The following is a 12,696-nucleotide window of genomic DNA, read 5'->3' as shown; positions in this document are numbered from 1 at the left end:
GTCTTAGTAAAGTCTTTGTTTCAATTAATGATCATTCAATAAAATTTTGGAAGTTTTGTCTTCACATAGCATTGAAATGCATAGTTTGCAGGAATATTGATCTTAATTGTTCTTAAAGTATCTGAAGTGGTTGTTTTCCAGATCTCATATAAATATTCCTGATAGGTAAACTGTTCTCTGCAATGTATAGTTTGAGGGGAGCTTGAATATTTTATTCTGAAATCCTTCAAATGTAATCTGACCCTAATTTTCCATTCATATTTCAACGATTAGCCTACCGAGAGTATTACTGACCATTTGGCAGTGTCCAGAGAGAGGGAGGGAGGGGCAGCTGGCTCACCCCTCTAATACTTCATTTCACAAAAGACTAAGCGTTCTGGCTAGGAAGCTGCTCTAATGAGAGTAGCAGCAAAGCTATTGAACACGCTCACTGCAGCGCCAGGAAGCGTGTGTATGAGGCTTCCCCACTGGGAGACAGGCACGGACCCAGGATACTCGTTCCACGAGTGCAGAGACCTGAGGACACAGTTCCACCTCGCAGCTTCCCTGAGCAATACATGAGTCCAGGTGAATTAGGACAAGTGCTGTCAACTGTATGGTACCAACTGAGTTGAGAAAAAACTCTAGATACTATTTGCAGGTGGAAATGTGTTCTGCCCATTTAGCAGTGGGCTAAGGGTTGAGTTTCAGATAGACTTGGGAGGGCTGAGCTGAAGGGAGCGATGTGTCAGTGTGGCACCTGTGACTTTCTCCTGAAAGCTGCTAATTGTAGTTCTGAGCAGCAGCAATAAGCTTGGTGCAAAAGCCACATGTTTGCTGCGTGAAGGAGTGTTGTTTTTACCACAGACGTGAAGGAAGGAGCTTTCTAGGTATTTGAACAATCTACATGAAACAAAAGAATGGAGAAAATATCTAGAAGCAGGAGGGGGAAAGTTATGAAGTGCCCGAGAGGGATGATGTGTACCCGGCGCAGCGTGCGCCTGACAAGAGGGCAAGGCATTGCTAGGCCTTCATTTCTGGTCCCATCCCTTCCCCACTCACTTTGTTCTAACAAGTTTGTCTGCTTAACTTCATTCTCAGTGTAGTGTCTTCATAAAACTTGTGCCTTTTAAGGGTATAGAAGGGTATATCACTGTGCTTGAGACTGACTTGTGAAGCCTAGAGAAGTTCTGACCACTGGTTGCAGATCCAGGCCAAGGTTCCTAGTTCAGTTAGAATCGGATCTTTTAGATGAGATCTTCAGAATCTAATTTTGAAGTTTGAATCTAATTTTGAAGTTTAAATGATGGGCAATTTGGAATAACTTGCTGAAGTGTGTGCAGTGGCTAGTCATGTTACTGAGAACTGTGTGCTCTCTAATCTGAGCCTGTCTGGCTTCCTGTTTTACGTGGTCTTAAGGCTCTTCTAGAGGGAGGATGTCTGTCACATCAGGAAGCAGCTGCTAAATCATCTGTCAGGTTTCATGTGGGTAACTTTGCCTTGAAGTTCTTCAGCTTGACTAAGAATCTTTCTGACATAGCCGTAGCTCTTACTGTCATCTGACCAAAATATCACTTCTTCAAGTTGTAATGACCTACTGTCATCTTGCAGCCCTTGGATCTCATTCTAACCTGGTCTGATGCTAAAGAGTATTTTGTCTGTCAAAAATTTTACCACTTACTTAGATTATTCCATAACTATCTATAGTGAGCCTGTTTTTTCACCGAAATCTTAACTGTTGCAATTTTTCAGAATTTCTTAAAATCTTGACAAAATTATACAGAGCATTTCCATTTATGTCTTGGGAATGCTGTTTGTAAAGGTGTGCTACTACCTTATTTCCCTGTTGCTCCAGCACTAGGATTTCCAGCATTTCCTTAGATTGCCACTGCATTCCTTCGTTGGATTGGGGGTTGAGGTTCATTATCCTGCTGAAAAATTGATTAGTTGTGCAAAGTTTGATAGCAAGAAAACTTTGTTTTTCATGTAGATTACAAAAGCATTAGATTTGTGATACTTAATCTGTTTTTTCCAATGTCATTGTTAAGCACCTAGAATTACTACAATTGTTTAGAAGAATTTGTAGTATCTCTGGGCTAATCCTTCAGTATTTGCACAGCAGCTTTCTCTTGTGAAGGGAGAAATACCTAGACCTCTCATCTGGTTAATACCTGCTGCAACTAACAAAAAACAAACAAAAAAAACCCCTATGTTCAAATAGGCAGGTAATTAAAACCTGGAAAAAGATGACTACTTTTTCCCCATCACAACATAATGCAGACAGCAAAACTGCAAACCTAATACAAAGTCTTCCAGATGAGGAGATAAGTGTCTAGATAATAGGATCATAGTAGTAGAGTCTAAAAAAAATAGCTTCCTAAAAGTAACTGGTATTCATGATGTGCGCTCTGCATGGCATTTTTAGTGGGAGTGCCATCCTGACTTGTGGTCACTAATGCCTGAATAGTACTTGCTTTTGAACGCTTAATGCCAAGCTTTTAAGGATAGCTATCTTTTAAAGATAGCGGCGCAGAGTCCAGTTGGAGGCCTGTAGCTAGCGGTGTCCCCCAGGGGTCAGTACTGGGTCCAGTCTTGTTCAACTTCTTCATCAGTGACCTGGATGAAGGGACAGAGTGCCTCCTCAGCAAGTTTGCTGATGATACCAAACTGGGAGGAGTGGCTGATACGCCAGAGGGCTCTGCTGCCATTCAGAGAGACGTGGACAGGCTGGAGAGGTGGGCAGAGAGGAACCTCATGAAGTTCAGCAAAGGCAAGTGCAGGATCCTGCACCTGGGGAGGAATAACCCCATGCACCAGTACAGGTTGGGGGTTGACCTGCTGGAGAGCAGCTCTGCGGAGAAGGACCTGGGAGTGCTGGTGGACACCAAGCTGACCATGAGGCAGCAATGTGCCCTTGTGGCCAAGAAGGCCAATGGTATCCTGGGGTGCATCAGGAATAGTGTTGCCAGCAGGTCGAGGGAGGTGATTCTCCCCCTCTACTCAGCCCTGGTGAGGCCCCATCTAGAGTCCTGCGTCCAGTTCTGGGCTCCCCAGTACAAGAGGGATGTGGCACTACTGGAGCAAGTCCAGCGAAGGGCTACAAAGATGATTAGGAGACTGGAGCATCTCTCATATGAGGAAAGGCTGAGAGAGCTGGGCCTGTTTAGCTTGGAGAAAAGAAGGCTGAGAGGAGATCTTATCAATGTGTACAAGTATCTGAAGGGAGGGTGTCAAGAGGATGGGACCAGACTCTTTTCAGTGGTGCCGAGCGACAGGACGCGAGGCAACGGGCACAAACTGAAACACAGACACTTCCATCTGAACATGAGGAAAAAAACCCTCTTCACTGTGAGGGTGAGAGAGCACTGGAACAGGTTGCCCAGAGAGGTTGTGGAGTCTCCTTCTCTGGAGATATTCAAAACCCGCCTGGACGTGATCCTGTACACTGTGCTGTAGGTGACCCTGCTTGAGCAGGGGGTTTGGAGTAGATGATCTCCCGAGGTGTCTTCCAACCTCAACCATTCTGTGATTCTGTGGGCCTCAGTTTCCTATCAGTTATGGAAGTTAGGTGTATTGGATTCTGAGGAAGGAAGGAAAGACTTGAGTTCAGATGTGTGCACCTCAAAAGTTTTCAGACTGGTTATTTTAAGTTAGACAAATTGAGTACATATGCTGTTGCAAGGAACTCCATGGAAAGTGCCTGTTCATTAAGTGGTGGGTGTTTGAAAATCAGAGTGCTGGTTTGCTGAATGCAATATTGCCGTTTCTGCAGTCTACAGATTCAGTATCTTCTGAATTGAGGACCAGGGCTGCTGGGGCTACTTTGGCTATTTTGCAGCTTGTCTGAATACCTTCAGAAGTCTGTCTGATCACAGTGAATGCGTGGTCACCTTATGTTTGTGCCATAAACAGTAGAGGAGGTGCTCAAACAGTTTGGCACCCTGAGGGAGGGGAAAAAGAGAGTCAGTCCCTCCGTCACTGAACTCACAGCCACAGAGAATCAGTGGAGGGTGTCTGAGAAGCTCCTCTTCCTGAGAGCATCAGCATGTCCAGCTGTTCCCAAAGTGTTCAGAGTGCTTGCTCTGGAAGGGAAAGGCTGCTTTTCTGACAGCCTACAAAGATGCTTCCCTTCACCTCTGGATCTCCAGAGCTGCCCACCCTTGGGTGGTGGAGGAAGCTGTGCAGGCCCAAGCTTCCAGCTGGTGGATTCACTGCTGCTCTTGCACTGGATGATCTTCCACATGCTTGTCCTCAGTGGTTATTCTGTCCATTCACAGCCCTTCCACCCATGTTCATGCATGCTGACTGACCTACCTCTGCCTGGGGAAACAGGCCCTCAGCCTCTGCCCTCTTCTTTCTAGCATTGCTTGTCCTGTACTAGAGCTAGCCACTGGGAGGAGATGTTGGGACCAGCTGACTGCCTCTGCACAGCTATTAAAAGCCTGGTTTGGGATCTTGATTTGTGTCTGATGTTAGCCAGTGACAAACATTGTGCTGGTTTTTGACAGTGCTGTTGCTTTTGGAGGCTGTACCTGTCAACCCCAGGGCCTCACAGCATGCTTGGCATAATATCAGCATTTGTGAGGGGCAGGAAGCGGGAGGTGACAGCTCACCGGGGCTGAGGTGCTGTGATCCAAGCACCCAGCAGCCTCTGCTGCCCTCGTGTTGATAGCTGCTCTGTTTTGATGGCCTTGTGAAGTTGTTTTCCAGCAGGCCTGCAGTCTGTTCAGAAAGAGGAGCCTTGGACAAATGCTAGAGAAGTATTTTGCCTCCAGCTACCTGCAGTTTGAGCCCAGCCAAGAGAGGCTGTTCTCAGTCCTCTGAACTAGCTCCTGGCTAGTACTTAAGAAGCAACGTGCAAAAGTCCCAGAGGAACCATGACTGCAGTATGAGTGGGTCCAACAACCTGTGGGGCAGGAAGATGGCCAAAATGCACTGCTTTGTTAGAAAGCTAGATTTCATCAATACAAAAAGGGTTAAAAGAGCTCTAATGGCAAAAGTAAAGGAAGCAAAATCCTCTGAGCTGGCTCAGGTGCTGCTGAGTGAGACAGCAGTGGGTGGTCTCAGCTGGGTGCAGGGCAGGCTAAAGGCTGAGGAATAAACTTTGAGGGGAGGGTAATCCCTGTCAAAAGGAAAGACACCTGCAAGTTAGAAAGGTGGGTTTGAGTCAAAGAGCTAAGTAGGCATGTAAAATTAGACTGGTTAAGTGGAAGGAAATGAGAAAGCTATGATGGATTTGCAAAAGCAAAATAGTGAGACATGAAAATTAAGAGGAGATTCGAGCATGTCAAAGGCAGGAAACCTGCAGATAATTGGGGTCGTGCTGCACCAACATCTGAGAGCACAAAAAAAGGAAGGAAAAGATGTTACTAAGCAGCTGAATTACTTCTGCATCAGTTTTCACCACAGAGGAAGTTTTAGGCACTTTCCCCAGACCTTTCTTTGCTGATAAGGGGGCTGTTGAAAGCTAAGCCTTAGAAGTCTACTGTTTTCATGCGTTTATACTGCTTTTAATTAAGTCACTTAGCCTGCCTGATCTAACCAAGAGAATTATAGCTTAGATCTGAATTTGACATGAATATCTGCATGCTTCCTTTTCTCACTGAAAAAAGGATAATCTAATCCTTCTTTTATGGTTGCATTACTTTTTCTGTCTGCTAGAATAGCAATAAATGTATTGCATTACATTAATGTATTAGTGTAATGTTAAAAATTGTTAAGCCTGCAGGGCAGAATAACTTGCCCTAGGTAAACAGTATCCCAGGAATTGGCTGAGGACCACTTGTTGTTAGTGTTTGCCGTGCTGGGGAAAGCTGGCAGCAGTTCCTGCGGACGGAGCCAGCCAGTGTCGGGCAGCTGTGCCAGGGCTGGGGGAGAAGCAAAACTGTGGAAAAGCTGTGGTATACGGAAACCTGTACCATGATTTCGGTTGGCAGTTCATGATTTATTATGCAAACCTGAACTGTAAATTAGATGCCCTTTAATGAAGATATTATATGCTGTTTATTGCCAGATGTCCAACAGGATCCTAACCATTTTAGGAACACTAAACCTAGTACAATCCCATCCTTATGTCTTCAAAGGTTTAAAAGTCGGCTACTTGAGAGAAAATAAGAGGATAGTTTCCTCCTTCTCCTCCTCCTCCTCCTCCTCCTCCTCCTCCTCCCCCTCCCCTTCCTCCCTGCTCCACTCCTGGGCAGGGGCTGTTGCTGGTCAGGCAGCCGGAGAGGGGTTAGAAAGGCCCTGTCCCGCACAGACACGCACCCCAAACCTTCAGCCAAGCGACGTCAGCCGAATTAGTGCACGCGATTGAGAGCCTTGGCCTAAGGAGGTAGGGCTGGTTGAGCTCAATTCTGTAGCCCGGTCCTGGGGGCGCGGAGGGAGCGCCCCAGCTGCCTGTGCGCAGGTTATGCTTCAGCTTGTTCAGATTTGCATTGCATTTCCCTGCTGCTGCGGGAGAGCAGCTGTGGCCAGGCCTGGGACTCAGCCCGGCGCCCTTGTTGCAGCGAATGGTCTCTGCCTTCAGCTCCCACAGGCCCAGGGCGACACTCAGGGATCTCAGCTGGCCACTGCCAGGAGACCCAGGGCCAGGCTGGAGGCCCCTCACATGCCAAAGCACCCAGATCTGGCAAGGCTGGACTTTCACTGGAGGCCTTTTCCCTCCAGCATCAGTGCTGCTGCCTGTCCCGTCCTTGACCCCAGCCCCACGGGCCAGCATCCTTCTAGGGACTGGGAAAGCAGCACGAGGGTGCCCAGCTTCCTCGGCTGCAGTAGGTTATCTTGGCTGAAGCACTGGGTAAATGTTTTAAATAGGACAGGAATGGTTGTCCCAGGGCTGTGGTCCTCAGCTGCTCTTCCCCCCCTTCCCCTTCTCCGCAGGGCTGTTCTCCAGCGGTGCTTCGTCCGTCAGGAGGAGGTAGGAGCTGATGGCTTCCCGCAGGCCCAGGCTGATGGGCAAGTCCTCCTCTGGCAGGGCCGTGGCCTCCGTGAATAAGACGGAGCTGTGTGTAGGAGGAGGTGGGTCACCAGCAGGCAGCTCCCCAGCCTGGCGCCCTGCGTGCCCCCCTGGGCACGGCAGCGGGAGGGAGCCCGAGCCACCGCTCTTCCCGGCTGCCCCTACCTGTCGACCTTGTCCCAGTTGAGAGCTGGCTTCTTGACGACCACCGGCGGAGGCAGGTTCGGGGCTGGGGCTTGTCTCACCCCTTCCAGGTAGCAGGGCTCCTTGAGGAGGCAGCAGAGCCCCTCCCCAAATTCTGGGCAGGGAGCCGAGAGCATCAGGATGGTTTCTGCCCGCTTCCCCACCCCAGTCCCTGTGGCATCTGGAGCAGGACACGAACCTGCGGATGCCGCTGCCCTTCCTCCCTGAATCCCAGCAGGGTGCAAGGCCCCCGGGCGCCGGAGGGCACCTGGGCGCTTGGCGCTGCCTGCCTGGCCAAGGAGCTGTGGGCAGCTGGAGCCCCCCGTTCCCCGTGGAAGCTGTGAGTGCCCATGCCACGGGTGCTGGGGCTGCGGGTGCTGAGCAGCACGGGGCCATGTCAGCACCCAGGGGCTTCGCGGAGCCTCTGCACCCAGCTAAAAATGCCACGGTCCAAACGCACGGCGTGAGGGACTGGCTCACGGCACCCCCGGCCTTGCTGGGGCGCCTTCCCCGTGTAGCTATGGAGCCGCTGGGCCCATCCAGGGCAGCAGCTGGGGTGGGGTGGCGGGGGCAGGCTGCCTGGGCACGGTGCTGTCCTGCAGGGCAGCCCCAGGCTGGCACCAAGCAGGGCCCTCTGGGGAGCTGCCCTTGGGCCTCCAGAACGGGGCGTTACGGGGCATCTCCGGGGCTCGGCCCTTGCGCAGGCTCATGGGGCCTTACCGGAGTAGTAGTCCACCAGGTCGTGCAGGCTGGGGAAGGTGAGCCGGGGCGAGATGTAGAGCCAGCCGTTCTCCAGGCGGTGGATGCGGTAGTGTTTGACCGAGTCCCAGGCAGAGCGCTCGGTGCGCCGGACCGACAGTGAGTAACAGCCTGCAAGGCAGCGCGCCGGGGGCACGTGGCCGGGCTGCTGCGGGGGTCAGGCCCCCGGAGCCGAGCTGCGCTCACCCAGTGGGGGTGGCCGGGAGCCCCTGTCTCCCCATGGGGGCTGGTGTCCCACAAGGTCTCCAGCCAGGGGCGTGGGGCCAGGATGTGGCCTGAGCAGTGACCCCTTCCCAAAGCCCCGGGAGGGGGGTGGTGATGCTGCAGCAGCCCCGGGAGGGACCTCGGAGCAGGCGGAGGAGGGGGCTGAACCTAAGGTGGTACCGACCGCTCGACCGAGGGGCAGGCGGGAGCACGGGCGCACGCGAGCGCTCAGCCCGGCACAGCCTCCCCGCCGCCTGGTGTCAGCCCAGCGAGCCGTTTGCCCTCGGCAGGGGTCCCCGATGGGGCATTGCGCCCCTCTGGGCACAGGCCTCCCTCGGCCCCGCGGCCGCCCTCAGCGCCCGGGAGCCCAGCGCGGCGCCGTGCCGGTGCGGCAGTCTGGCAACCCCAGGGCCCTGTTTCATTTCTGAAGCTGAGTCTTTGCGTTTCACTGCTTAACCGAAAGCTACAGAAAACTTTTTTTTTTTTTTTTTTTTGAGGCCCCCGTGGTGGAGGAAGAGGCTTGATGTGAAATGGAGAACAGCATGTTCTCAGGAAACCACTGCACGGGGCCGGCCGTTGTCGTGCCAGGTGCGAGCGATGGCAGATAAGCCCCACAGCCCGACAGCGCGGGAGCTGCTGGGGAGCCGAGCCCGGCGCCCGAGCGCCTGCCGCGGCAGCTCGCGCCCTCGGCACCCCGCTGCGACAGCTGGGCAGTGGGGAGGGCCAAGGACGCGCTGGGAAACGTGTAAAACAGACCGTAGGTATATCAGGGACGGGCCCCAAAGGCACCGACGCATTGGGTTGGGACGTGGCTGCCCAGATGTGCCCCAGCTCGTACCTCCAGAGGTGTGGGTGCTCTGGAGGACCATCAGAGGCTCCCCTGTCCTGCTGCCACCAGCTGGTGCCACCATGTCCCCAGCACGGCGGCACCGGGTGTCCCACCAGCCCATCCTGCTGTCACAGAGCTGGTCTCTGCTCTCCCCTCCCTTGCCCAGGGCAGAAAGCCCCCCAGGAGCCCCTGGAGCATCAGTCCAAACTTTGGCCCGACTGAAGCAAGCCCTGGGAGTTCAGCTGCTGCCTGTGGCCGGGCCATCCCTGCTGCAGGACCGGGGCTCGCCTGGCTGACTGGGGGGCCAAGGTGCACAAGATGCTGGCCGAGCCCCCGGGGCAACGAGGGACCGACACAGACCCCTGAGTGCAGCTCCTGGCAGCCCCGCGGCTCCTGCAGGGAAGGACAGGGCTGCCCTGGCCCTGAGTCCCCCACGTTGCCGCTGCTGCAGGGGTGCCGCGGTGCGGGGCCCTCACCTTTCCTGGTTTGGCTCGCTCTTATCAGGAATGAACCGCTGTGGTTGCAAGGCCGGAGCAGCAGCTCTTCCGCCTTCTCCCGGCTGATGCCCTCGTACAGCCACCTGCAAAAGGCAGCGGGGTCCTGGCAGGCAGCAGAGCATCTCCCCGGCTGCAAGGGGATGCCTGGCCCTGCAGGGACCCTCCTGCACCCCGGTGAGGGCTGCAGGGAGCAGAGGGCTGAAGGACAGAGAGGGAGCTGCCCAAGTGGGGCTGGAGCAGCTCGCAAGCCGCGTGCCCTGAGCAAGCAATGAGGCTCTGCCCAGCACCTCAGGGGCCTGGGCACAGGCAGGAGATGACCCCAGCTGAAATGCACCTTTCACGAAGGTGCCATGGAGGTCTTTTTTCCTTCCCTGGCAGAGTTTGCCCGTGCCACAGCTCAGCGGGCTCCCGGCAGGCTGCAGGGCACTGTGTCTGACCTTAGGCTTGCTGTGCAAGGAGGGTGCGGTGAGGCGCAAGGCCGTGCCAAGCCTCAGGTCCTGGTGCTGGGCAGAGGCCCTGGTCCCCGCCAGCCCTGCGGCGCTGCCTCTGCTCAGTGGCCGGGGCAGAAACGGGGCAGGAGGCTCCGGGGCAGCAGCTGGGCTCAGCGCAGCCCTGCTTCCTTCATCGCGGAGCTGAGCAGGCCCCAGGGCTTGCCCAGGCCTTGCCTTGGAGAAGACTGACCCTTCTGGAGCGGGGAAAGCAGGGGAGGAGCGTCCCCTCCGCCCAGCCTGCAGCCCCGCGCCCGCCACCACCCCGCAGCAGCACGCGGGGGTCCAGCCGGGCCGTCCCGGGGGTGCCCCGAGGCCTGTGGGACGCAGCAGCCCCCCACATCCCTCCCCAGCGGCAGATCCTGCGGCAACGCACTGCCCGCGGGCAGCACGGCGCCCAAGCGGTGCTCCAGCGGCGCTGAAGGCGCGTGCAAGGTGCGGTGACCCCGCGAGCGCCTGCGGCACAGGCACCCTCCGGCGGCAGCAGCGCTGGGGCCCCCAGCGAGGCTGGCTGCCCCTGGGTCGAACCCCCCATTCTGCCTGCCGTAACGCCGTGCCCACCCCGCTGCAGGGCTGCCGAGCCGGCACAGCAGGCGCCCAGCACGCTCTGCCCGGCCCCTTCCCAGGCACCTACCTGTGCCAGACCTTGGCCACGCAGTTGCTGGGGATGTGACACTCCCGGCCGGACACCACGGACGCCACCAGCCACCAATCCCCATCCCTGCGGGAAAGGAGCCATGATGTCCCGAGGGGCCGGGGCTCGCCGGGATGCAGGGAAGGGGCCGGCGGAGGCTGCGGGAGACAGGATGGTGCCGCGGAGCCCAGCGGGCTGGGCTGCCTGCGCCGTGCCGCGTGGGGACTTACTCGGAGAGGACACGCAGCTGCTCCCCCATCCTCAGGACAGCCGCTGCCTCCCCGCCGGAGGGGAAGTCGCACACGGCCAGTGCCAGGAAGCTGCCTGGAGCTGCGGAAAGTGCTTCAGCGCTGGCCCCCGAGACCCGGCACCTCTCAGCGCCCTGGGTCCCAGGGAGGCAGCGCCTGGCCGTGGGGGGCTGCGCACGGCAGGGAGAGGTGCCGGTCGTGGCCACGGTGGCCGGGCCGGCGGCACTCACCTGCCTGCCGGGGCGCGGGGGGCTGCATGGCGCCGGCTGCTGCCTGCAGGCCGCCGAGCTGCTTCTGCCGGCTGGGCAGGCTGCCCATCCCTTGCGGCGCCGGCGGGGCTCAGCGTGCGCCACCGGCCTCCGGCCTCCGACGCCGCGGGCTGCAAGGGACGGCGAGGGTCAGGGCTGGCTCCCACGGGCTGCCCTGCCGCAGCAGGGACCCCGAGGGGCACCTCCGCCCGCCAGGGCAGAGCGGGCAGGAGGCTGCGGCGGGGTTAGGCCCGAGCAGGGCCAGGGCTGTGGCCGGTCGTGGTTGCCCGCTCGGCTGCTCCGGGGGTCCGGCAGCCACTGGCGAGCGCAGGGGGCAAAGCCAGCGGGGCGAAGTGGCAGCTGGCAGCGCCACGGCGCTGGGCTGGCGGCTGCGCCCAGCGGGCAGCTCCCCGGGGAGCCCTTTGAGGAAACCACCCTGCCTCGTGGGGCTGCTGCCTCCAGGGACCAGCGGTCACAGCCCGGTGGTGAGATGAACACTGCTGGCCTGGGGGGGCCCTCGGGAGCGGTGCCTTCCCCGGGCCGGGGCTGTCCCCAGACCAGCGCTGTCCCCAGACCGGCGCTGCGCAGCACTGCCTGTGCCCTCCGCTCCCATCCCACCCGGGCAACCCCAGGCATGGGGCACCCGATCCCTGCCGCCCCGAGCAGCCGGGGGCCACGAGGCACCCAGGGATTGCTGGAGATCCCCCTCCTCCTGCAGCGGCACCTCTGGTTCCCCTGCCCATGCCACTAGGAGAGGAGCAACCAGGCTGTTGTGCCCCAAGCCCAGACCCTCCACCAGCAGTGGGGCTCAGCCCCCCCACTCCCACCCCGCTGCTGCCCTTGGCGGGGGCGAACCCCACTTACGTGCCACTTGGTGGAATTAGCATGGTGCAGGAGTGGTCAGAGCCAGGCAGGCATCGTCCGGGCTGTGCTGCACCGGCTCTGCTGTGGCAGGGACTGGGGGGGGGTCCCTCTGGTGCGCAGCGTCCTGAGGGCGCAGCGGGTCCCCTGGGTGCAGCGGGTGTCTCCAGTGCAGCGGGTCCCCCGGCACAGCGGGTCCCCCGGCACAGCGGGGCTCCCTAGAGCAGTGCAGCCCCCAAGTGGGTCCCGTCGGCTGCTGCCTCGTCCCTCTCCTTAAGGCCTGGGCATTTTCGGGTGCCGGCACTGGAGCCGGTGCTGCTCTCGGCCGTGCTGCCGCGAGTGGTGTGAGAGGTGGCGCCGGGTGCTGCCTCAAGCCCGCAGGCACTGAGCGTTTCCTGTGACGCGAGTGAGCGCTGGAGCGAGGGTTTTCTTTTTCACTCCTCAGCGCGCGGCTTGCCGACAGCGTTGTCGTGGCCGTGGCCTCGGGAGGGACATGGGCATGGGGCAGATGGGCCGAAGAAACACCCTGAGGGTGATTAAGGAACTCAGAAAGCTGGGCCGAGCCCTGATGGGCATCAAGCAGGGTTTATTGGGGGGAGGCAGGCGAGATGCTCGGCACATGGAGCCCGGCTCGCCATCCCAGCGCCGCAGAGCCGGCTCCAGGGCTCGGCGGCTCAGGGCAAGCTCCAGCCCCAAACTGGCTGCCCAGTTTTCACAGCAAAGGCTGCCAAGCTGTGGGGCTTTCTGCAGGGTGTTGTGGGCTCTCCTGCACCAGTGGGTGTAAAATAGGGCTGGAACAATTCTCCAAAGC

At 57.6% G+C, this 12,696-nt stretch overlaps 1 protein-coding gene across 1 annotated transcript; it reads right to left on the bottom strand.

Annotated features, from left to right (window-relative positions):
* Positions 1 to 5,942: 5,942 nt before the first annotated feature.
* Positions 5,943 to 12,675, bottom strand: SLA2 (Src like adaptor 2). The gene is made up of 8 exons (XM_026057679.1): positions 11,889 to 12,675; positions 11,007 to 11,155; positions 10,759 to 10,858; positions 10,529 to 10,615; positions 9,386 to 9,489; positions 7,838 to 7,987; positions 7,100 to 7,232; positions 5,943 to 6,980 (listed from the first exon to the last, which is right to left on the bottom strand). Exons 2-8 carry the CDS (start codon positions 11,092 to 11,094, stop codon positions 6,824 to 6,826), a joined length of 819 nt encoding a protein of 272 aa, XP_025913464.1. The 5' UTR covers positions 11,095 to 11,155; positions 11,889 to 12,675; the 3' UTR covers positions 5,943 to 6,823.
* Positions 12,676 to 12,696: the final 21 nt, after the last annotated feature.

Source organism: Apteryx rowi, unplaced genomic scaffold (genome assembly GCF_003343035.1).
Source record: "Apteryx rowi isolate R43461 unplaced genomic scaffold, aptRow1 scaffold_0, whole genome shotgun sequence".
In the NCBI taxonomy this organism is placed as follows: Eukaryota; Metazoa; Chordata; class Aves; order Apterygiformes; family Apterygidae; genus Apteryx; species Apteryx rowi.
This window is presented reverse-complemented; position numbering and strand designations above follow the sequence as displayed.